The 23,616-nt window shown below is 52.6% G+C and overlaps 3 protein-coding genes and 1 non-coding gene across 4 annotated transcripts; 1 reads left to right on the top strand and 3 right to left on the bottom strand.

Annotated features, from left to right (window-relative positions):
* Positions 1–109: 109 nt before the first annotated feature.
* On the bottom strand, positions 110–11,331 carry BUD23 (BUD23 rRNA methyltransferase and ribosome maturation factor). Its single transcript, XM_055340317.1, has 12 exons — positions 11,226–11,331; positions 11,089–11,126; positions 9,638–9,733; positions 9,464–9,546; positions 9,276–9,372; positions 6,825–6,921; positions 5,719–5,769; positions 4,907–4,992; positions 4,647–4,692; positions 4,417–4,484; positions 441–530; positions 110–352 (listed from the first exon to the last, which is right to left on the bottom strand). The coding sequence occupies exons 1-12, from the start codon at positions 11,271–11,273 to the stop codon at positions 298–300; spliced, it is 855 nt and encodes a 284-aa protein (XP_055196292.1). The 5' UTR covers positions 11,274–11,331; the 3' UTR covers positions 110–297.
* LOC129520357 (small Cajal body-specific RNA 20) lies at positions 1,023–1,155 on the bottom strand. Its single transcript, XR_008666589.1, has one exon. It is a non-coding gene; the product is annotated as a small Cajal body-specific RNA 20 (non-coding RNA).
* A 138-nt stretch (positions 11,332–11,469) lies between the features above and the next one.
* DNAJC30 (DnaJ heat shock protein family (Hsp40) member C30) lies at positions 11,470–14,149 on the top strand. Its single transcript, XM_055340316.1, has one exon. The coding sequence runs from the start codon at positions 11,483–11,485 to the stop codon at positions 12,161–12,163; it is 681 nt and encodes a 226-aa protein (XP_055196291.1). The 5' UTR covers positions 11,470–11,482; the 3' UTR covers positions 12,164–14,149.
* Positions 14,150–19,090: 4,941 nt separating this feature from the next.
* VPS37D (VPS37D subunit of ESCRT-I) lies at positions 19,091–22,950 on the bottom strand. The gene is made up of 4 exons (XM_055340315.1): positions 22,766–22,950; positions 21,279–21,450; positions 20,730–20,812; positions 19,091–20,163 (listed from the first exon to the last, which is right to left on the bottom strand). The coding sequence occupies exons 1-4, from the start codon at positions 22,901–22,903 to the stop codon at positions 19,801–19,803; spliced, it is 756 nt and encodes a 251-aa protein (XP_055196290.1). The 5' UTR covers positions 22,904–22,950; the 3' UTR covers positions 19,091–19,800.
* Between the last annotated feature and the right edge of the window lie 666 nt (positions 22,951–23,616).

Here is a 23,616-nt window from a genome sequence, read left to right as displayed (position 1 = left end):
CAAGAAATGTGTTTAGAAAAAAAAAAGAAAGAAATGTGTTTAGGATCACAGAGCTGGGAAAAAAAAAAAAAAAAAAAGATCACAGAGCTGGAAAATGCCAGAACCGCAATTCCACAGGAAGTGGTTTATTGCTTTTAGAACAAAATAAGATGCTATTAAAACTTTTGTTAAGTGAAGAGAAACTGTTAGAACATGAAAACTTTTCTAAAACAATATTTTTGTCAGCTGACGGATGTAGGCACTTCAACAGAGAAAACTTCTCGCCTGTAATAACCGCGTGCAGCCTAAGCAAACCACCTAGAAGCGGGGCTTGCGCTTGCGGCCGGTGTACTGGGTGTCAGGTCTGACCTCCCTGTGGCAAGGAAACAACAAAGTCTCAGAATAAAGAACCCCCAGGACACCCTCCTCCCTCAGCAGCCCAGCCTGGCCACAACACTCACTTGCCCTGCCGCCTACGGCGTTCCTTCTTCTCCAGCACCCACTCACGGCTCTTCCTTACCACCCCGCGGCACGCGATCCTGTATGGGATCCTGTGGGGGGAGGGGGGTTAGACAGCTCTGAGCAGATGGATGGAGCGGCCTGGCTGGCACCCAGGCTAATACATGCGGGGCAAAACTGGTGATCTTCCCCGTGTCGGGTGGCCTCAATGCCCCTTCTGCAACAGAGGTCCCCACTCTCAAGAGACACTCTCCTCCCCAGTGACATCCCCTCAGGCCAGAGCTGCTGTTCGGGAGGAGAGGGGGAGGAGAAGAGGATGGGAGAGGCCCGTACTCCCTCCCAGGCATCTCTGTGTAGAGGACCACCTGGCTCAGGTGGGTTTGCTTGTTAGGTACTGCCTGTGAGACAGGCAGGGAGGGAACCACGGTACTTCTGAGGCAACAGGCCAGCATCAGCTCACGAAAGCCTGCCACCACCCAAGGAGAGCTGAGGTCCTGTGCCCAGTGCCACCACTTCAGACCCTCGTCTCGCCTGGCTACGGAGCTGGCAAGGCTGGCAGACGCCAAGCAGAGGCTCCTGGCAACAAATGTCTGAGGCAGGGTAACAAGGCTGCCAGCTCACGGCAGCCCTGACAATGACCCTCAAGGGCGGATCTTGGCCTCCAGCCCTGGCTGAGAAGAAAAGGGACCCCTCATAAAGCCCCACGAGAGAGAGGCCCTGAATAATGGGGCGAGCCTCTGCCCCCAAACCATACCCCCACCTGGCAGCTGGGATCAAACAGCTTCCAGCCTAATTCTTGCCACAGAGGGCTGCTTGTCATTTGAATTAACCATTTCCTGAGCACCTGAGTACACAACCCATGGATGTCCTACAGTGGGTATCAACCAGGCCTGCCCTTGAAGAGCCCATGCCTGGGCCTCGGCAGGCACCAGCGACACTAGGCAAAGCAAGTGCAGAGGCCCGGCAGCTGCTAAGGGAGTGACTCAGAAAGGAAGAGCAATCTGGGAGAAACGAGAGAGCTGCTGAGACAAGTGGCTATTCCTGCAGGCAGAGATAGGGGCAGTGCCGGGACCAGAGTGCCACATGGGGTGTGGCACCGAAAGGACAGAGCAGGTCAGGAGCAGAAGAGTCCCGTGTGTGGGATGAGAAGGGGAGGAGTCCTGGTGGGATACCAACGGCAAGAAGCACACGTTCCCTCCTTGGCTCAGGGTCAATGCAGGCCAGACTGCAACATGGACTACAACATGGACCCTGCTTGCTGCTATTTCTCCTCTGTTCTGACCTAATAACAAAAGTCAGAATTAAAAAAAAAATCTTGGGGGTGCCTGGGTGGCTCACTCAGTTGAGCACCTGACCCTTCACTTTGGCTCAGATCATAATCTTAGGGTCCTAACATTAAGCCCCACTTTGTGCTCTGCTCTTAATGTAGAGTCTGCTTGAGATTCTCTCTCCCTCTGCTCTTCTGCCCCCTACTCTAAAAAATAAAAATCTGAGAATCTCACTTGGCTAGGCTAGTTCATGAAGATATGAACACGGGTAAGGAGTGAACATGTTTTCTCCTCAGTAAGCAAGGAGCAGTCACTGCTGTATCTTGGCAAAGGACTGACAACAGGACCTATACCCTTCGGCATGGACATGCAGGGTACATGAAGCAAACAGAAGAGTGCCTACAACCAGAGAGCAGGGGTCTGAGAAATCAAGTGCAAAATAGGCAGCTGCCAACATCGGGGTTGAGAGCACAGGACACAGCAGCAGCAGCGTGTACAGAAGCAGAAGTGGGGGCCAACTGTGAGCCACAGAAGAAACAAACCACAGGGGAGAGTCATCACGGCAAATAATGGAGTGGGTAGAGGCCGTGAGTGCCCCAACCCAAAGGTGCCAAGAGGGAAGGTGGTCAGTAGCTGCAAATGCCACAGGTGGACTGAGTTCTCAGAGAGGCAGAGACAGAGAGAACAATTAAGATAGAAAGGACAACAGGAGAAGCCCCAATTATCCTGCCAATGGACAACAGCCTCCTGTCCCCCGTCCCCCAAGCTGAGGATCTACAGAACTGGGGAGACAAGTCTGTGCTGAGCCTGCACACACATGCCCTCTGCTTGACACACTCTCCGAGTGCTCGCTTTACTCCCTCAAGTAGATGAACAGTTGCTTACCTAACTTTACAGTTAGCGCATGTCATCTGGAGACACCAGTCTGAGGGCTAGAGGGACTACATACACAGTGGATGGAGGAGGTGCACTGAGGGCAGATCCTCTGGGAGGTGGGAGAAAGGGCACCACTCACTGGGAGCAAGTGGTGGGCACTTAGAACAAAAAGCATCTAAAACCACCCCACAATCCCGCTACTCCCCCAGAATGGACCCAGGAAGCTAAGGGAGATGACTGTGGTGGGAGGTGGGGATAAGGAGTCAGAAGGATTCAGTCTGTGGTGGACATGAACACACTCATGATCTTCACCACCCATGGCCTTCTAAATTCATTCTCTACCCATTTTTCTTCTTCAACGTCTTAAAAATTTTTAGGCTTTTCACTCCCATCAACCAGAAGGAAGAAATAACCTCCTTCACTGCCTTACCATCAATTATCCAGCCACTGAATGCTGGACACTGTTCACTGACAAAGATCTTGCTCTGACATCGGGGACATACCAGTGATATCCAAGTTCTCCTTCTGGCTGGGGAAACCCCCTGACCACCCAGGAAACAAATACATAGGATTCAGAGCATTGAAAGGTGGAGGGAAACAGATGGTAAAGAGAACTCAACCAAGGACATTGGAAGAGCAAAATGGCAAGATACATTTACCCGTTTTAAGAAATGAAAGGAAGAAGAAGAAAGGACTTGTCTTACAACCATGTAGGAGAAATTCAAATGGGCAAAGATCAAGAGCAGAGGGAGGCCAGCATAGCAATGTCCACGCCAGGCAAAGGTGGCGGGGGCCCAGGGAGAGGAGGGGGCTGCCCCCTGGACAGACTCGCGTCAAAGGTAGCAAGACGTGAAGGCCTGGCTGGAGAGGAGGTAAGGGAAACAGAAACAAATAGGGGAGAGAGCGGAGGGAGTCTTGGGGTGAAGAGCAAGAGCGTGGCTTTGTCCTGCACACCGGTGAAAGTATCCCTAAAGCAGATACTTAGGGGACGGTTCAGAAATTGGAGGTGGGGTAGAGGCCACAGACCTAAGTCCGGAGCAAGGAATCTAGAGTTGGTGGCTAAAGCAGGAGAGAGACAGGGGTGGTGGTGGGGTGGGGTGGGGTGGTGGTGGTGTGTGTGTCCAGGCTGGGCCCCAGGGTGTTCCAAGAAGGAACAGCCAGAGAGCCGAGGACCAAACTGAGATGGGGGTTGGGGGAAGGCTTAGGGGAAGCTGGACAGGGAAAGCAACAAGGGAGCGAGGTCTCAGTTGGTGCCTACAGAGCAGGTAGGTTAAGTTAAGGACAGCAGAGAAAGCAGACTGAAAAGTAGCCACAGCCTTGGCAGGACAGAAGCTAGTGTGGCCTTGAGGAGAGCTACCAGTGGGGCCAGTGGCAGAAGCAGAGAGCAGCAGTGAGAGAATGGTGCAGTGGGGCAAGACAGGTGCCAGATCTGACCCAGAAGGGAGGCCTATGCACAAGGCTGGCTACTGGAGAAGACAGGAGAGCTGGTACAGTGCATGTGGGAGTGGGCGGGAGAGCAGACAGGAGGATGCAGGGGAGCGGAGGGAGAGCCAGAGGGGAGGGGGGTCTGGGACGCAGTGGGGGCAGCAGCCTGAGGGAGAAGGGGGCCGCAGACACGCTGGAGGGCCCCCACTGCCCAGCGGGCGGCGGGAGCAGGCACAGGCCCACAGGTCTCCCATTCTGTCACCACTTTGGTGCCACAGCCACACCTGGTCCTGAGAGCCTCATGAAAGCAGAGCGCTGCCATCTTCCTTCCGCCCCGTCTGCCAGCCCTGGCAGCAGCAAGCCCCACCCCACACCCAAGGCCAGCCCCAGCGAGTGCGGACTGTTTTACCTCTCTCTTGTGAACACGGACTCCTGGACCTCCTCTTCCTCATTACTCTCGTTACTCTCATTCAGGGGCTGCAGAGACCAGAGGACTCTTAGATCATCCCCAGGGTCCCTCCACCCGTCTGCCCTGCCCTGGGAGGCCAGGCCACCCAGGCCTGAGCACTTTCAACAGGTACGAGGCCCCACAAGCAGGGAATCCAAAGGACACAAACCAACAGACTCTGGGTCCCTCACCTTTGGCATAAAGGTCGAAGGCCCAGAAAACAAGCAGAGGTAGAACCTGAAAGCAGAAAGGAGAGTGAGGGCTGGGCTCATAAAGCCGACAGGGGGAGGGGGGGTACGGACGACACACAAATCCTCAAGCACGTCCCCTCTCACACACAGGTACAGAATAGGAGGGCCCGGGGGACCCAGCCTAGCAACCCTCTGGCTGGCTCATCACCCCAACAACCCCTCTGCTCGACGCCAACAGCACACTAGCCCTCAGCACTTACTTCTTTGCCTTGGCGCTATTGGGGAAGTCCACAACCACGCCACCAGTGAAGCCAGCCTTGGTGGCCTGGATTGTAATCAGCTCCAACTGAGAAGAGAATGGTGTGAGTCAGGCATGGAGGCTGGGGGAGCACACAGCTTTTCCTCCACTCCCTTCCAGGAGCCAGTCTGCCCCCAGGATGGATCCTGCCTGGGAGAACTGAAGATCTTCATAAGACTGCTCTCCATTCTGAATCCCCGAAAGCCACACAAAGAAGTGTAGGCTGGAATCAGCAATTCCCTCAAGTCTCCATTTCTATCTAGCCCAGGGACCCATCTTTCTACCTACCCCCCTCCCATCTCAGGAATGGCCACCAGTCAGGAGGCAAACTCACTCATGTTTCATGTTAGGGGCTGGGGACAGCTCCCCACTTGTCTTTCAGGGTCTGTACCTATACTCATCCCCATGGCATGACGTTCTACAGGACAGTTTTGCTGTTCTCTCAAATCCTCTCTCAACTTCTATTTAACTGTGTGTACCAGAAATAACCTATTAACTGTTAACACCAGATGTCTGTCAGGAGAAAACAAATGCCCTACCCTACCCCCACAGGTACCACTACTCTTGCCTAGGACACCAGGTCATAAAACATGCCATCAGGGGCCACAGGGACCTCTCCTGGGGGCTCATTCCCTACTTTTCCCCCTAGTCAGCAACGAGTTCCTTGTCTTGTCACCTCCCAACAGCGCAAGGGCAGGTGAGTGAGGAGGACAGCTTACCTGTCTTGGGTTTACCACCCCCCTTCCCTGCAACTCTAGTAGCCAAGGGGCTCACCTGCTCGGAGTTCTCCGGGTATAGCTGCAGGACAGCCCGGGCTCCACGAACCTGCAAGCAACAGAGACCTCACTCTCCTACAATCATACCATGGGCTCAAGGCCCAATGCTTCTCTATTCCTTGCTCACTAGATATCTGAAACCCCATTAGGTATAGGACACTGTTCATAGGGCTTGGGACACAGCCGTGAACAGAGACAGCCCCCAAACTTTCAGAGTTCACATTTTAGCATGAAAGGCTGCTAATTTACAGCATTGATTTAATGCCAAGAAGAAAAATAAATTAGAACAAAGGAATGGTGAATGACAAGAGACTGTTGGGTTTACTTTTGGCTCAAGGAAGGCCTCTCTCTGAAGGGACACTTGAGCAGTGTCCTGAATGTAGTGGGGTCCTGGCTAATCACAGGAGGGAAAACCACTTCAGCAGAGAGAAAGGCAAACACAGAAGCCACCAGAACCTCAGGTTAACTCCAGGGCATGTGTATGAGGAAAAGCACATGATACATGAGACCAGCCAGCCAACTGCAGAAACAACCCATCTTAGGAAAACTAGGGATGAGGTGGGGAGATACCAAGAAATACCTGGATCCGTTCATTCCTAGGACTTAAAATCTCAAACTACTGTCTAATCCTACTAAACAACTAAAATCTAGACCGTTAGTCATGAAGACAGATAAAGCTAATAAAGGTTCTGTGATAAATAACCACCCTGCTCCCCACCTGAGCATCAGCAGTAGCGGGGAGAAAGGAGTAGGAGTCAGAGGATTTGTGGGCACTCTGTGAGCTCTACACACGATGTCTTTGTCCTCACTCTGTGGTGTCCATGCCCCTAAACCAACTTCCAATTAAAATTCAGTGCAGCTGGGACATAGGAATTATAATCGGTCTCAGATTTTGACACTGACATGTTCTGCATTTTATTTGAGGCATCAGACTGCTGAGATTTCTCTTTAGGGCTTAGACCTAGACAGAAATAACCACAACAAGGTCCTGTGACCCCGGGCGGGCCCACGTGAATGGCCTTCCCGTGGAATATTTCCTACTCCATCACTATCCACAGGAGGAATAAACAGCCAACCCAAACAGGTAGGAGATCTCATACTCACCAGCACAGAGTAAAGCGAAGAAAAAAAGCAGTACAGGCGCTTTGCAGGGATGTCAGACTTCTTGTTTGCATTACAGAGCCACTGTATAGCAGAAATGCTGAGAAAAGAAGGGACCCAGTCAGGAGAGGGACCAACATGTGGTACTCTTCCCAGGCTCTGTGAGACTCTATCACCATGCACACATCCTTGAGCTTCAGGTGAAACCCTCCTGCCCATAATTCTCCTTCTGGCCATGTGCAGATCCACTTCAGCTCACCGTTCTACAATATTGGACAGAAAAGGTTGGATGGAAGGTCAGCATTAACTTCTGTGCAGCCAGTCCAAACAAGTATTTTCTCAACCTTGTTTCGCACATGCATCTCAAATTTAAAATTACACAGTATGTCAAGCCTCTCTGCCACCTACCCCTTCTTTCCCTTCCCCTATCTGAGGGAAAACCGTTAGAATAAAACACCTTCATTCATTCATTCTCCTCTGCAATCAGTTCACTCAACTGTACCTGTTCATTGTCTTCACCATTCCCAGATTTAAAAACCTCAAACGGTTATCATACACTCCTCTCAGGTACATCCCCCACTCAGGCCTGTGAACATATATCCACGGAACTACAAACCCTACTGGTCTGTCCCACTGCCTCTCCCAGTTTTTATTTCTCTCTACCATTCTCCTGGGGCAACACTACCACCGCCTCCATTGCTTCCACAATCTCGCTTTTCTTCTTGTAAATAATCTACCCAAAATACAGTTCTGATCTGGTCACTCACTCCCTAGCTTCCCGACTACTCAATAAAGCCCAAACTTCTCAACATGGAGCTTAAAAATCTCTCATTCTACCCCCACGGGGATCTATCAGGTGCCACTCTCTGGCCACTTTCTGTGGCTCTGTTCTCACTGTTCTTCACTCAGACACCCTCCCCCCATGCCTAGCTCAATTCCTCAGTTTTCAAGGGCCAGCCCCGGCCCCTCCTCCTCCAGGTTTCCCTGTGCTCTCTGGCTTCTCTTCACCGCTCGGGTGGGTCCCAGGACTCTCCATCACACTCCACACTCAAATTCCTGTTTAGTCGTGTGGCTCGTGTCTTAGAGCACCTCATACACCATGCAGAGTCTTAAAAGCAGGGACTTTGTTGTACTTCCACAAGATCCACAGCACCTGATACCATGTCTTACAATATGAAATGCTAAAAAAAAAGAAAAATAATCAGCTTGCCATATCATCTCTTAAAAAAAAAAAAAAAAAAAAAAAAAAGGATGACTTATTCCGAAGATATACAGACCATATCACTGGCCTTTGGCTTTCTGCAGCTCACCCAATCATTACTAAAAAGCAATTGCTATCATTGAAAGGTGTTTTCTCCCCCCAATCTTGTTCCCAAATTTAAACTCCTCCTTTACCCTAGGAAAAAATCTTCAATTCCAAATTTTTACTGTTCACATCCAGATCCCCACTACTCAACCCATAGTCACAGGAGGAGGTATCCCCCTCCTGTGGATTAAAGGTATAAAGGTAAGGATCAAAGATACAACTTCCTCCTTCATCCCCTACCTCCACCCCATCATCAACACGTTACACCAAATATTTAACAGAACTTTACCACAGAAGACAAAGAACAACTTCATGTTTTGAACAGTCATTTCAATATTGTAAGGTCTGTTATCAAAGCACTACATGAGTCTTCAAAACTTGACCCTGACAACCCAGAAATGATTAAGCCACTGAAGAGACTGTTAAATTCTGGACCATTCTTCACTGAAGAGCCTTTTTTTTTTTTCCCCCTCACTGAAGAGCAATTAAAAAAGAAGGCAACAAGCTGGCTCCTGAGGCCAAGAAGATGGCTGCTGGGGCTAAGATGATAGCTCCTCAGGCCAAGAAGATGGCCACTGGGGCTAAAATGATGGCTGCTAGGGCCAACAAGATGGCCACTGGGGCTAAAATGATGGCTGCTGGGGCCAACAAGATGGCTGCTGGGGCTAAGATGATAGCTCCTCAGGCCAACAAAATGGCCCCTGGGGCTAAAATGATGGCTGCTGGGGCCAACAAGATGGCTGCTGAGGCCAACAAGATGGCCGCTGGGGCTAAAATGATGGCTGCTGAGGCCAACAAGATGGCCGCTGGGGCTAAAATGATGGCTGCTGAGGCCAACAAGATGGCCGCTGAGCTAAAATGATGGCTGCTGGCACCCACAAAATGGCTCCTAGAGGTTGAGAAGACCACCCTCCCCCACCCCCACCCCCACCCCCAGAGCAGAGAATCTACACCAGCTGTACCTGAACCTGGAAGTCCAAGACGATCAAAGGAGTAGTTTCAAAAATACAAAAAAAATAGACAACTGGGACCACTGCTCTAACCTGGGGGTGTCTATTTTTTAGTTTCCTGTGTAACTCTGCTACACAGCTAGTTTGGGAAGCACTAACCTGCAGGACTGAAAGCAGTAAGTGAAAAACTCTTCTCACCTGATACAACCATCAAAGGAGCCTGGTTTGAAGGGGATGCCTTGGCCCATGTCCCCCAGAAGCAGGTCTCCCTCAGTGTCTCGGTCCAAGGCTGCATCTGCATCGGAGAAGAGCACATCAGGGAGAGAGGATGCACAGCTGCTCCCTGCTCATGAAGAAAAGTCCACATTCAAGTAGGACATACTTACCCAGCATGGCAGGGCTAATGTCGATGCCCACCCAGTAGTGCCCTTCATCTGAGAGATAATCTCCACTCAGCCCAGAACCACAGCTGGAAAACATAATCAAACAGGAACTCAACAGTGTGAGCAGCAAAGACAGTCCATCACCTGGACTACTTGAACCGAGCCCCAGGATCTCACCCAATATCCAACAGGTAACAGGGCTGACCCTCGGGCAGACAAAGGAGCTCCAATGCTCGCCCAGCCATCTTGGTCTGGACATCAATCATTCGTGAGCTGGGAAGGCAGAAAACGACAATCAAGTAATAGAGAAATTCTGAGCTAAAATATCACTCAGTTTAAAAAAAAAAAAAAAGGCAAAGAGGAAAAGAAACAATCATCCTGAGGTACTCTCTCCCAGTCACCATACTCAACTCCAACTGTTTAAAACTGACCCCAAAAATCCACGTAATACAACAACAGTTATTTTGGGACACAAATTATAACTCTACCAGTTATGATGCTAATGTGAAGGGAACGAATTACTTAGCTAAGTGACTAATCACTGCAGATTTTCAACTCAGTAAGGCTCTGATATAGTTACTACTTAACATATTCTCTGGAAGAACTACCCCACCATAGTTACTCTCACATATAAAACTCAACAATGCACAACAAAAACCCATACCAGTATGGTTTGTGAGAAATATAATGCAAGCCATGTTGGGCTTTCTTAGTACCGTATTTAAAATGAAACCTGTAAAATTAATTGTAACAACACTGGATAACATACCTTACTTAACATCTTAGTTTAATACCCCCTAAATATTTCAACACATTACCAAAAAAAAAAAAAAAAAAAAACCAAACCAGTTCAACAAAACATTAACATTTTTCCATACTAATTAATTCAAACTAAGTATTATTTCAATAAATGACTACATCTAATAAGAACAGGTCTATTTTGGGGTAGTCCTATCTACCCCAAGATCAAGAGAAAAAATCACGCAGAGCTCTGCAGCTGGAAAAAAGTTTTTACGGAGAGGAGACATAATGACAATTGAGCCAGAGATTTCTGCTGGCTGGCTTGGTCTTGGACTCTAATTTGAATGGAAAGAAAGAGAACAGTTATATCTAGACTAGTGTATAAGAAAGGGAAGGCTTGGAAGTCCCTGTGCCAGCCATCATTTGTTAAATGACTTTACAGTGGCACAACTACCCTCTGAAATACAAATCCTACACCAACAGTTCTCACGCGAACTTAGTAACGTGCGGCATTCTGGGAGTACGCGCTCCTTCCCCGCAAAAGCACTGACCCCTTACACGCATCCACGGCCCCCCGCCGATTTTACCACAAGCTTAAACAAATTATTTTGAAATTTGTTTGACCACCACCTAGAGAAAATAGGTACGCTCCACCCCCATTTTAATTCCAAGTTTACTGAGGCCCAAAGCGTTCGAGGTTTGCTTGACGCTGACCTTCCCACTTTAGAACTGCAGTCAGTCAGTCCTCGTCCCTTCCTTACCCCCCCCCCAAATTCCGCGTGCTTTCCAAGCAATGCCCGCTGTTAAGTCAACTTGTCGGTTCCCGAATCCCTTACCGCCGCCCCCACCCCACCCCCGACACCCGGCAACATGCAGGCTCCCCTTACTTGCGCACGTATTTCCGGGCTTCATTCTTGTCGTAAAACTGCGGGGAAAAAAAAGACAACAGCGGTAGAGGAGGAATCAAGACGCGGCAGCACACACCACAGGCGGGGAGAGAGGTGAGCCAGAGCCAAAGCCTCACCAGCTCCGGGGGCCCGCCGTGCTCCGGCCTCCTGCCGCGGAACGCCATCTCCACGCCACCGCCTGGAGACTGAGGCGACAGAGCCAGGAGCCCGGCTTTTATGCCATCGGTCCCACGCCCGCCTCTTAGCACGCATGCTCCGCCCCTCTCCCCGCCTCCTGCCTTACTCGATTGGCTACAGGGCCAACGCGCTGCGACCAACACGCGCCTCCCATTGGCCAGTTCGTCTTGCACCGCCCGCATGGCGTCCTTTCAAGATGGCAGCCAAGCGCGGTCTGAGGTGGTCGCGGCAGTTACTGTGGAGGTTGTGGCTGCTGCCGAGCGCTCCACAGAACCCGGGATCCGGCCTGGGCATAGATGTGAGGACTTATTCCCAGGGCGACAGACCATACTCGCGCACGGCGCTCTATGAGCTGCTCGGCGTCCCCTCCACGGCCACGCAAGCGCAAATCAAGGCGGCCTACTACCGGCAGAGCTTCCTGTACCACCCGGATCGCAACTCGGGGAGCGCCGAAGCTGCCGAGCGCTTCACGCGCATCTCTCAGGCCTACGTGGTGCTGGGCAGTGCCACTCTGCGTCGCAAGTATGACCGCGGCTTGCTCAGCGACGAGGACCTGCGCGGACCTGGTGTCCGGCCCTCCAGGGCGCCCGCCGGCGACGCCGGCTCGCCGCGCGCCCCGCCACCTGCCTCTCGAGCCCACGGCCCCGGTCAGGCCGCGACCGGCGCCAGCCGCACCATGTTCGACTTCGACGCCTTTTACCAAGCGCACTACGGGGAGCAGCTGGAGCGCGAGCGGCGCCAGAGGGCCCGGCGAGAGGCCCTGCGCAGGCAGCAGGAGGAGCGGGCCAAGAAGGGCTTCCGCTGGGACGAGACCCGAGACACGACTTTTGTGTTCCTTCTCCTCACGGCCTTCATCATCCTGGGCTTTCGTTTCTAATCAGAGATGGGAGGAAGGGGAGCAGCCCCCAGCTGGCCCCAAGAAAATGGCCTTTCCTGTCTTCTTGAACCCCTTGCCTTCCATAGTCTACCTCTGCTGGGGTCCGAAGGAACTGATGCTCTTCCTTCCTCGTCCCCGCCCGCCAGGCTTAGCCATCCACCTGCGCGTCCCTCCCCTACGGCCCGGAAAAGAAGGCGTTTCAGTGGCAGAGAAACAGGCCCCAAGAAGAAGAGTCCCGAAATCCCGAGAGTGGAGGGTTTTCTGGAGTCCCTTGGTTGCCTGCTTCCAGAGGTTGCCTTCCTGAAGTTGTCAACTTCTGGAACACTTGCTCTGGCTCTATTGTAAAGCTCTGAGCAAGAATGGTCTGCTCCCGCCCCACGTTTGTACCGTGGGGCTCCTGTGTAACCTTGAACCGTGCAATGTGACCAATTGTTGGCTGCCAAAAGAAAAATTCTGGGGTTGTACGAACCTTGTCTTTCTGTGAGTTCCCCAGCCACAGGTGAGACCTGGTGTAGGGTAAGAATATGATCTTTGGAAACCTGGCCATTCTTGTGTGATCAGCCCCAGACCCCACTCCCCCTTCTGCTGGTGGCATGTGGGAGTGGGAAAGCAAGGTCACCCCACGTAAGGAAGGGGCTGTTCCTGTGCTTGTACTTATCTAATGCATGACCTCAGAGAAACTACTACTGTGGGCATGGCAGCAAAGGAACAAATCATTTGCTCCCTTGAGGTCTGTCACACTTTACTATCCATAATCCTAATGGGCTCAGTGATTAAAACATGATGTTAGCAAAGCAGGTTTATCTTTGAGGCAGTAGAGTAGGCCTGTCTCCTAGTCACTGCTCTGCTAGCCAGGCCCATCACTAACTGTGCAGCCCATCCCCTCCCAGAAGCAGCAAAAAACTGGGAGTTTGAGGTCAACAAACTGGGAATGTGGCCTGTCCTTTTGTTTAGCCCCACATGGCAAGTCCTCGAAACCTGGCTGCTTGAGTTTGGAGTAAATGGTACTTCTAAGGGACTGGAGGAATGTGCTGGAAGCCTGGTTCTTTATTCAGAGCCCTGGCTGAAGCTTTTTTCTCTCTCAGTTTCTAAGTCAAGCTAAGCAGTTGGTCGTCACTTGGCTGGAGCAGTAGTAGTCAGGCTCTCCACTCTGTGTCCTTGCACATGGTGTACATGTTGGCTGTGAGATTTAGCTGCTCAGGCATTTATGCCCTACGGCTAAGTGTAAAGCTGTACAAATAGGAAAACCTTTGCAAGAGATCTACCACAAGAGTGAGGACAGAAGTGTAGGTTCTAAACAAACCCAGAGGTGCTTTGGTATATTAATAAGAATTCCGGCTCTTGTGAAATCCTTGTAATTAGGATAACGCCACAGCTAGTTCAGCCTCGTGTCTTGGAAACAATTTGATTCTAGCCTAGTAGGTCCGGGGCAAACTCTTAGTACTTTCAGTGACCATACAATTCAGTGGTAAAGATTTGAGCCCACTTTGGATTCGGACTTGGTGGCTCAGCTAGCCTTGACTTGGGGGGAGGGGCATATGTACTTTTAAAAAGAACATTTAATGTTACTATGTTTCATATTTGGAAAGCAAGTTCTTTTTGAAATACAAACAACAGGAAGTGTTCAGCCCTGTAAAAGGTACAGAAACCTGAATCTCAACCAAGCAGCTGGGTGCACAGCAGTGTCCTTGGGGCAGGATTCTATGAGAATTTCTATCAAAAACGATTGGGGTTCTTAGCGGGGTTTGGTTGTAAAAGCACTATTGGTATATAATAGTGGTATTCTAATGGGCTCCTTGATGTAGCTGCCTCAAGTTTGTTTTCTTGCAGTGAATATCAAAGGCAAGAACATTCCCTGGGGCCCCAGAACATAGAGGTAGATAGAAAGTTCCAGAAGGTTGTGGGAGTGGGAAGACTCTGTGAAGCTTCTGGAACATTCCATGCTACTTTAATCTGGGTAGTCAATAAAGTTTATTAATCATCCAATTGTAAGCCTCTTTTTAGGCCTAGAACCAAGCTATTCTTATAGTGCCATCCTGCCTGCCTCAGGTTGTTTGTTTGTTTGTTTGTTTGTTTTCCAGTCCAGAGCTGAACTCTTTAAGTTCCCACTCACTACTCTCCTTGAAACAGAACCTGGGCTCTTTTTGGAAGAGGAGATGTTGAAGGACCTCTAAACTGGTTCCCATGGTATTCTCCCTTCCCAACTATCCCCCACCCCCCAAGATTGCCTCAGGTTGTTCCTCTCTGTTTCTCACTTGCCCTGGGAAGGAGAGGCTGAACCAGGCCATAGACATTATCCCCTGACTTCTAAGGGCTGCTGCCCAATTCCTGATAGTGGAGGAAGGCTCGGACATGTTCAACTTTAGTCCTTTTTCTCCTTTTGATCACAGACTAAACCAAAACTTCCTTGAAAGTTGGACCTCAGACCAAGAAGGATAAGAGCCTGCCTTGGGCTGTATTGTGGTGAGAATGGGGTTGCAAGTACAGTATGAGGCTGAGTGAGCAGCACACACAAGTCCTAATGGGGAGAGATGGACAATAAGACAGCAGTCAAATGTGTGCTTGTATAGGCAATTGTGATATACTGTCTTTGGACTTGATCAGGACTTTATTCCTCCTGAGCCAACTTTGCCCTTTGTTGCCCTTTGTTTATTCCTGGGTGAAATGATCCTTTACAGATCTCAGCACTGAGTAGGATTTCGTGCTTCCCTTCTAAGGTTCTGGCATTTTATTCAGTCAGTGCACCTTGCCTTCCTTAATGCTAGCATGAGCCAAGATCAGTTAAGAATAGCCTACCTTTGGGCAGCCCAGGTGGCTCAGCTCGGGCTCAGTTTAGCGCAGCCTTCAGCCCAGGGCCTGATCCTAGAGACTCGGGATTGAGTCCCATATTGGGCTCCCTGCATGGAGCCTGCTTCTCCCTCTGCCTGTCTCTCTCTCTCTCATGAATAAATAAAATATTTAAGAAAAAAAAAAAAAGAGTAGCGTACCTTAGACTAATGAGTTGTCCATCTATTTGGGCACTATATATGAGTGTGTGTGTGTGTATAATTTATAACATATACATACATATATTCATTAGGGTCCCTTATATATATGTATATTCTTTATGGTCACAAGCTGAGGCACAAGGATGGAGCCCAAGTGAGTGGCCACCACACTTCCTTTTGGGGAAATGGCAGGAGGGTGGGGGTAGTATATCTTAGGCCTTCCTGGAAGGTCACCAGATCCCAGGAAGAGAGGCTGAGAGACAGGACAGCTAATAAGTGGTGGTGGTTCTTCAATCCACTGCCTTGAATTTGAATAGTGCACTAGAATGGGCTCTATCCTGGTCTTTGCCTCCTCTCAATTCCTCAGTCTTGTGACAAGGGCACACACTGCCACCTGCCTATGATCAGGATCATAGGAGAAGGCCTGCCTTGCCTACCTTCAGTACTTTTGGTTCTTAGGCCCAGCTTGGGCAGAGCAGTTACTTTGTGAGGATGACAGACCTGAGTCTTGTCCTCAGGGGAACTTGCATATACTGAGAACACCCAGTGCCATCATCCCTAAGAAGCAGGTCCTCTTTACAGTTTGCTGTGAGATCATAGCATCACTCTCAATCTCACCACTATCTCTCTCTCTCTCTTTTTTTTTTTTTTTTTGTCTTTTTTTTAAGCTTATGTTTATTTTTTTCATGAGCGACAGGGAGACAGAGACATAGGCAGAGGGAGAAGCAGGCTCCTTGCAGGGAGCCCAATGCAGGACTCAATTCCAGACTTCCAGGATCCTGCCCTGAGTTAAAGGCAGAGGCTCAACTGCTGAGCCACCCAGGCATCCCCTCAATACTATCTCTTAAAGTTGTCTGAACCTGGGGTCCTCTAACTAGACTTGAGGTGCGCTCGCCCTCCCATCCTGCTTTTGCCCCTTCAGCATTCACACTCTCAGTTCTGGGAGTGGACAAGAGAAGACCTGTTTCAGGAGGACCAAGAATGGGCTGAGATTCATGGTCCCAGGGGCCACACAGCCAACCTGCACACAGTGTTTGGCCATGGCTGGCACAGTGTCTTCAAAAACTTCAGCCAACTTTCAAAATTTGGGAGACTGTATAAAAGTCTAGATTTCTGACTTCTCTCAAAAAATGAGAAAACATGCCAGCGTATTCACTCACACACTCGTACTACCACCTGGGAGAAGCTGTTAACATCTGCCTTTTAAAGAGGACATGGCTCCTAGTTCACCATGCTCCCACCAACAGAGGGGAGGTGGTCTACACAATTGGCCATTTTTCTCATAATAGAGAAATCTCTCTCTATGCCCTGTGTCTGTCAAGAACAGAAAAAAAGGGACCATGCATTTTCAAAAAAAAAATGAGAAAGGAAATATTTATTTGTAGAAATGGACTGCTTTGCATGTCTGTGACCTTCCTAGCCCCTGCAGACATTTGAGTTTGCAGATCCTCTAGGCTACATCATATATTATGAGAGCTCACACTTTTAACCAGGGAAGGAGAGTGTAAAGCTTATTTCATTGTGGGACAAGAAAGATCTTTTGAGAAGTCTACAGCAATGGCAAGGTCCTGGACAAAGCCAGAAGTCCTTTGGTACATATAGTAACATCAGTTCTTACACCATCAATTCCTGCATCAATTCTTTTGTGTAAAATCCTTGTATAAATTGGGAGAAACCAACACCTACTCTAACTTGATCTCAAACCGTTTGATTCTAACCTTGGAGGTGAGGTCAGGGGTAAGTTGTTAGCCCTGGCTTTGCAGTGACCACATCACAATTCAGTGGTAAAGATTTGAGCCCACTCTGGTTCAGGCTTGCTTGGGTCGGTAGGTCTTGATTGCCGCCCCCACCCCCACAAATTATGTTTTATATTTGAGAAACAAGGGGGGAAACAGGAAAACACTCAAGCTAGTGATTCCTGAACAAGATGTGGACATAACAAACTTTCTTGAAGGGCAGGAACTCCTTATTTTTATCAAAAAGGGTTAGAAGTTTTGTTACTTGGACAACTTTTTGGTTTGGGTTTGTAAAAACACTGGTGGTTGGTAATAGGTGGGACCTTTCTCAGGGGCTCCTTGATGTACAAGTTTGTTCTCTCAGAGCATTGCAGCCAGGGATGTTTCCTGGGGTCCTGCAACTTGGAAACAGAAAGTTCCAGAATTTGTTAGGCACCAGAGAGAGCCCAGACTGTCTGGAACCTTCCAGAACATTCCATGTACCTTAAAGCATGCGGGTTAATGAAGTTTATTAACCATCCAACTCAACAACTTGCCCATAGCCCAGAACAGCCCACTCCACTCTGTCAGTATCTGTACCCACCTACCTCAAGTCTTTTTTATGCTGGAGCTGAATACTACAGGGCCTTGTTCCTTACCCTTTCTAAAACAGTTTCAGCTATTTGAGGAGGGTGAGTGGTGTGTAAGACCTTCTGAAGGATATCCTCTGGTTCCCTTGGAAACAGTTTTTTCCCCTTCCTAGTCCCTCCCTTGGGGTCATTCCTTTTTCTTCTTACCTGCCCTGGAGAGGGGAGGCTGAACTACTAGGCTGTGGACATTAGCCTCTCCCTTCCAGAGGCTGCTCCCCAATTCACGATGATGGAGGAAGGTTTAGACACCCCCAATCTCAACTTTTTCTCCTTTTGGTTATACACCACAACCCTGGAAGCAGGGACTGGGAGTGGAAAGCCAGGACAAGAGGGGCCCAACCTACCCTCATCTGTGCTGAGAATGTGGGAGATCTAACAAAGCTGTTCAGTCTTCTCTCATCTCAGGCAAGTACCCTGTGGTTCTGGTGTCCCTCAACCTCCAGCAGCTCAAGTGCTAGCAGTGAGGACAGTAGGAGAACCAGAGTGGGGTAGAGCTGCTCAGGTGGGCACTATCCGTGCATGCTCTGATTGCATCCCTAGCAGGGGTACATCTGACTGTCTGGACTTGAGAGAGCTCTGGAAAGTTCAAATGGGCCAGTCCCTCCAAGCATTGCTTCAATCTCTACAGCTGCCATCAAGCAGTCACTCAGGCACTGCTTATACATCTTTGTGGACAGATCCCATCCTTCCTATGGTTTTCACCCTTTGGTCTTGACTCTGACCTCTGACTCTACATTTCTAGCCCTTGTGGGTTTGGAGGCCAACCATCACACGGATCTCAGACAGATCCCCCAACTATTCATCCCCCAACTATTTGGGATTTAGTCCCAAACTCCTTTTCCACCGTGCATATTAGGGACATGCTAAGGAGACCAAAGGTGGTAGTTTGGGGAGGGTTCCTCTTACAGTGTAAAATTTCAGTGAAAAGTAGAGCCAAGCCAATACTATCCTCTTTCTGGATGGTTCTGTCTCTATTAACATGAACCAAGATCACATTAGCTTCTACAGCACTCCGCCCCCCTTCTGTTTGTAGGACTATCCGTGCTTCCCTACCAAGCTCCATCTCATTAGACTTGACCTAAGCTGATCCAGGGCCTGTTCCTGCTCTCCCCACTTCTTGTCCCAGCCTCATCAGCCAAGGTAGCTACCTAGTATTCACCCTAGCTGAAAACAACCTTCAGCCTCATAGAAGCCCCTCCAGCCCTCAGTGGAGTGGTCATTTGGCAGGCCAGAGCAGGAGCAAGTACCATCCCAATTGGGCTTACAGGCAACCCAGAAAGAGAAGGTGCATATAGATGGGCAGTTGGAGAACAGTATGGAGCAGAGTATGCTTCTGGCCACAAGTGCTGGGAAGTTAAGAGTAGGAAAGATTCCCACGGAGTTGGTAATCAGAGAAGGCTTCATGGAAGAGGTAGCTGCAGTGCAGGACCTGAAGGACAGCCAGGCTTTGGCTGGGCAGAGAGGAAGGGAGGGCATCTCAAGAGGAGGAAGTGCAGGAGGTCAAGTGTGGAGGCTGCAACAGTAGAGTGGCTGGTTGAAGGAGCAGAGACAAGTCGGGCAGCATCGTCATCCTCATCATCACATTTATTGACGGCCCCTGGGAGGTGGGGCTGGGGACAGAACATACAAAGACAAGGACCTGCCCTCAAAAAGGTTCCATTCTAAGGAGACGGGGACAGAAAAATACAGAATGGTCTTTCCTGGGGATGCCCCACTCTCATCTGTGCAGGTCAGGAGCCCCTGGCCTACCTTGCCCCAGGGTCCGGAGCATGAGTGGGGCACAGAGTAGCCCCAGGACCATGGTGTCCCTGGCCCTGCAGCTGGGCCTGACCACCTGGCTCATAGGCGGTGGGCCCCAGAACTGGGGAAAGGTAGGAGCAGGACGTGATGGAAAGCGCTCCTGTCAGCCTTGGCATTGTGCTAGCCCAGTGGAGTGGTAGGGTGCGTCAGGCCCCCTGGGGGAAGCAGGCACCTTCCCAGGCCCCAGGAGGAAAGTTCTTTCACTGGGGCTGGCCTGTTACCTGGGAGGCCCCAGCCGGGGAGAGAAAAAAAAAAAAAGGCAGAGCTTCCTCAGCGCCAGAGGCACCCTGCCCACCCCACCTCCGGCCCTCTCTCTGGGCATCTTCCAGGTGACCCTCCTCCCCAGCTCAGCCTCCAGGGCCAGGGCCTGCCTGAGGCCAGGGGGAGGGGCCTGCCCCTCCCCCTACCCAGGCAGCAGGGGGGAGGAGGAGGAGCCACAGATCAAGTTTGTCTGGGCCCCCCACTGGGGGGCCATACCCTGGGTCCTACCGGTGGGGGGGCTCTGGTTGGGAGGGCCGAGGGCTCAGCAGAGGGGCAGGGCCAAGGGGGCACCCGGGGGAGCCCTTCAGAGGGGGCATTGGGCGGGAGTCCAAGGGAGGCAGGCTCCGGGGCACTGCTGGTAGCCCCCGGGTGGCCCCTGTGGGCTGGACAGCTGCAGCGGGGAAGGGTTTGGGGGGGTCTGCAGCAGCAGGGGGAGCCGGCTGGGCAGACCGCTCCCGGCGCCGCAGCAGCTCCTGCAGCTTCTCCGCCTGGGTCCGCCTCAGGTGGGCCAGGGCGCGGCCGCGCTGGAAGGCAGGCAGGAAGGCCTCCAGGCTCTGCTCACCCAGCAGCAGCTGCTCCATCTGCTCCTGGGAGGGGAGGGCAGAGACAGTTGGAGAAGAGCCCCACTGGGGACGTCTCCCCTGCCCCACTGTCTTCCAGGGACGACCCCCCCCATAGCTGGGGGATGGGACCCCCGGGGTTCTAGCCTGGGCCCTCCTGGGACTTGCCAAGTGACCGTGGACACACATCCTCTGCTGGGTGGAAGATGAGGCAGAATCAGAGATGGGGACACGCTTGGAGTAAAATTAGGTGTCTCTCATCAAGGCCCCAACTCCCCTACCTCCTTGGACTCACTGAGCATTGTGCTCCCGACCCAGCACTGAGAAGTTAGTCCCGGCTCCTCTGCCGACCCAGTCCACACTGTCCTATGCGGAGATACTCACGGGTGGGGACAATGAGCCTTGTGGTCCAATGAGGACAGCTCGACAGCAGCACAGCAGGCTCTACAGGGGCCAGGCACTCAGGGTGGGCTTCCTGGAGGAGGAGCTCTCAACCCCACAGTGTAAGAATGAAGGGGGGGGCAACAATAACGATGACAGTAGGTTGGGTCTCCCTCCTTGCTGTCCCCAAGCCCCGCCACCCCTCCTCTCACCTCAGCCTCCTGCTCAGCCTCTTCCAGCTCAGCTTGCAGCCAGCCCAGTGCACAGTGGGGGCTCCAGCGATGCATGCTCTCCTCTGAAGGCCACAGAGGGACAGAGTAAATACCTCCTGCCTTAGGGCCCTTCGCCCAGGACCGACAGGCCAGAGCCCCAGGGCCCATCCTGACTCTCACCTACCCTGTGTGTGGCTCTGTGCCTCTCTCTGGAGCCTCAGGGTCCTCATCTGCACACTGCCCATGGGATCAGTTTGTGAACCGTGCCCCCCCCCCCTCCGCCCTGGGGTTCTGCCCCCATTGTAGCCCAAAAGAGGAAGCAGGGGCTTTGCCCCCTAAAGCCCCCCAGGCCACTTTTTTTCCCTTACTCAGGGCCCCCTTCTGGCCTTTCCAACCCAGTTCTGCTCATCGACTGCTCACTTCCCCAACTCTGTTTCCTAGGAGTAGCACCCCTAAGACTTGCCCAGGGAAGAGGTCTGCCCAAGTCCTGCTGGCAGAGCCTAGCACTTCCCCAGGGCTTGCTGCGCCCACCACAGGGACATCCCTCACCCAGTCGCTGCAGCTTGTCCGCACAGCTCTCGGCCACCTCTCGAAGCTCCTGGTATTTGATGGCCAGGGCGGCCCGGCCCATCTCCAGGCGGGGCCGCAGTGCCAGGTTCTCCTTGGCTAGGGCGTAGTTGGAGGCCAGGCATGCCTCGCGCTCCAGCTGCAGGCCCTGGAACTGCCAACACAGAAGAGCCAAGAGGGCCGCTCAGGGGATCTGCCTCTGTTCACCTACCGCCACCTGGGCATAGCAGCCCTGCCTTCCGTCAGTCGGAGGGCTATCAGGTGGAGGGACCGCAAGAGTCCTGGTTAGGGCTCTGCCTCGAGCTCCCCCTCTGGGCCTCAGTTTCCTCTTCTACAAAGTGAGCTAAAAACATCCACCTTGTGGGGTAGTTGTGAGACCAAGTGAGGAAAACGATGACCGCCTCCACAAATGTTAGTTAATTTTTAATTTTTCAATTAATATGTCTGCTCAGGTCCCTCAGGAGTCCCCCGCCCTCCTCTGTCCCATTTTCCATGCATGGGCAGCTTGCCTCCCGTTCCAGGCCTTTGTCTGCTTCCTCCTCAGGTGTTTGTGGCAAAAACACTCCCCCCTGCTCTTACTCCTCAGAGTGATGTCTTCCCCCTGTCCTCGCACAGCACCCCCCTCAAGCCACCCTCTCTTCCTCCTCACCCTTCCTCCTGCTGTCCACTGGAATCCCCACACCCCGGGAGAATACACACCCCCTTCCCCTTGATCCCCAGCACCTGCTCCCAGCTTTTCCTTCTCTTGCAAAAAGCAGACCCCCTTTCTCTCCTGGCTCTGGAGAATGCTTCTTCCTTCTGTCTGTCGGAGGCCAAGCCCCCCTCCCTGCCCCTGGAGAACGCACTACCCTCCATCTGTCCCCTATAGGATGCACATGCCCCTCCTGTCCGCCTCCCTCCCACAAACACTTTCCCTTTCTGCCCCCCACAGACAGGCAGCCCGGGCCTATCTCCTGTGAAATATACAACTTTCTCTTATGGTGGCCTACGGAATACACGCCTCAGCTTCCAGCACCCCTCCCCAGCGGAAGCCACAAAGCCCCCTCTGGCACCCCTAGAATGCAGACACCCCCCCAGAGGTGCCCCCAGGTGTCACCCAGGCCCCTAATTCTCCCCAATGGAAGGCGTCTCCCCTTTCTGGCCCTACAGAACGTGGTTGTGCGAGGCAGGGCCCCCCACAACACAGCCAACCCCTGTCCCCGGAACACACCTCCCCGGAGCATCCGCTGGAGGACACGCCTCGCGGCCATCCCGGGGGTGCACGGGCGCCTCCCTGGGTCTCCTGCGCCCCACCCGCCCCAGGTCGACTCCGGGCGCCCCCTCCCCCGGCGGCGTCTCCGCGGGGCCCACTCGGACGTGCCCGGTTCCCGCGGCCCCACGGCCCGGCCCGCGCGGCCCTCCGGTCGGTCGGCAGGTCCGGCAGGCCGCGGCCCGTCCCCCGCGCCCCCCGCCCGCGCCCCCCGCGCTACCTTCCTGCTGAGCCGCACGATCCGGTCCAGCTTGGGCTCATCCTGAAGCAGGTCCCGGAGCTGCCCGGTGCTGAGGATCCCAAAGCGCCCCGGGCTGCCGGGCTCCGGCCCCGCCCGCGCCGCCCGGGCCCGGTACATGCCGCCCGCCCGCGCCCCCAGCTCGGCTGCTGGCTCGGCCCGCTCGGCCCGCTCCGCCCCGGCTCCGCTCCGCTCCGCTCCGGCTCCGGGATCCGGCTCTGGCTCCGGCCGCGCGCCGCGCTCTGCCGCCAGAGGGCGCCCCGCCCGCCCTTAAAGGGGCCGCGTCGCTGGGGGTGGGGGTGGGGGTGGGGCGGGAGGGGGCGGGCCGCACCCCGGGCGCCCCGGCAGAGCCGCGCCTCCGGCACCCCAGAGCTCCCGGCACCGGGCGGGTGCCTAGAGGCCGTCTCTCTCCCCGCACCCCTGCTCCCGCCGTCATTCACCACGCCCCCCCACTCCCACCCCGGGCGCGCTCTCTCCCACCCCAGGCGTTTACAAGTTTGCAGGGCTATTTCACGTTCCTCTCTTGGATTCACACAACAATTTCCCCGGTTTGGCTGGGCGCCAGGAGCTTCTGCCCTGTTGCTAACTCGGACAAGTCCTTTACCTCCCCGAGACTCAGTGTTCACTTCTGTAAAATGGGGCAATAACATACCGTGAGGATTCGAGCTCGTGGATGCTGAATGGCTCACCTGCAGCAAGTGAATACCTAATGTGATTGTTATATTGGAGATGAGGGAACAGATGCACATAGATGATGTCATCTCCCCAAAGTCACATTACAGGTACATGATAGTCTCGATTCTTGCTGCCTGTGCAGCGTGCACGGAGCACGT

Source organism: Nyctereutes procyonoides, unplaced genomic scaffold, assembly GCF_905146905.1.
Source record: "Nyctereutes procyonoides isolate TBG_1078 unplaced genomic scaffold, NYPRO_anot_genome, whole genome shotgun sequence".
NCBI lineage: Eukaryota > Metazoa > Chordata > Mammalia > Carnivora > Canidae > Nyctereutes > Nyctereutes procyonoides.
Note: the sequence above shows the minus strand (reverse complement) of the source record. Positions and strands in the feature narration are given on the sequence as shown.

What these genes read in the sequence shown, in the direction of transcription:
- BUD23 (XM_055340317.1), bottom strand. Translation starts at nt 11,273, where the DNA reads ATGGCGTTCCGCGGCAGGAGGCCGGAGCACGGCGGGCCCCCGGAGCTG. An exon ending in AATAGCGCCAAGGCAAAGAA is followed by an intron (nt 4,693 to 4,906) that starts GTAAGTGCTGAG and finishes TTCTGCTTTCAG; the next exon opens with GTTCTACCTCTGCTTGTTTT. An exon ending in CGCCGTAGGCGGCAGGGCAA is followed by an intron (nt 353 to 440) that starts GTGAGTGTTGTG and finishes TCCTTGCCACAG; the next exon opens with GGAGGTCAGACCTGACACCC.
- DNAJC30 (XM_055340316.1), top strand. Translation starts at nt 11,483, where the DNA reads ATGGCAGCCAAGCGCGGTCTGAGGTGGTCGCGGCAGTTACTGTGGAGG.
- VPS37D (XM_055340315.1), bottom strand. Translation starts at nt 22,903, where the DNA reads ATGTACCGGGCCCGGGCGGCGCGGGCGGGGCCGGAGCCCGGCAGCCCG. An exon ending in TCGTGCGGCTCAGCAGGAAG is followed by an intron (nt 21,451 to 22,765) that starts GTAGCGCGGGGG and finishes CTGTGTTGGCAG; the next exon opens with TTCCAGGGCCTGCAGCTGGA. An exon ending in GGACAAGCTGCAGCGACTGG is followed by an intron (nt 20,813 to 21,278) that starts GTGAGGGATGTC and finishes TGTGGCCTTCAG; the next exon opens with AGGAGAGCATGCATCGCTGG.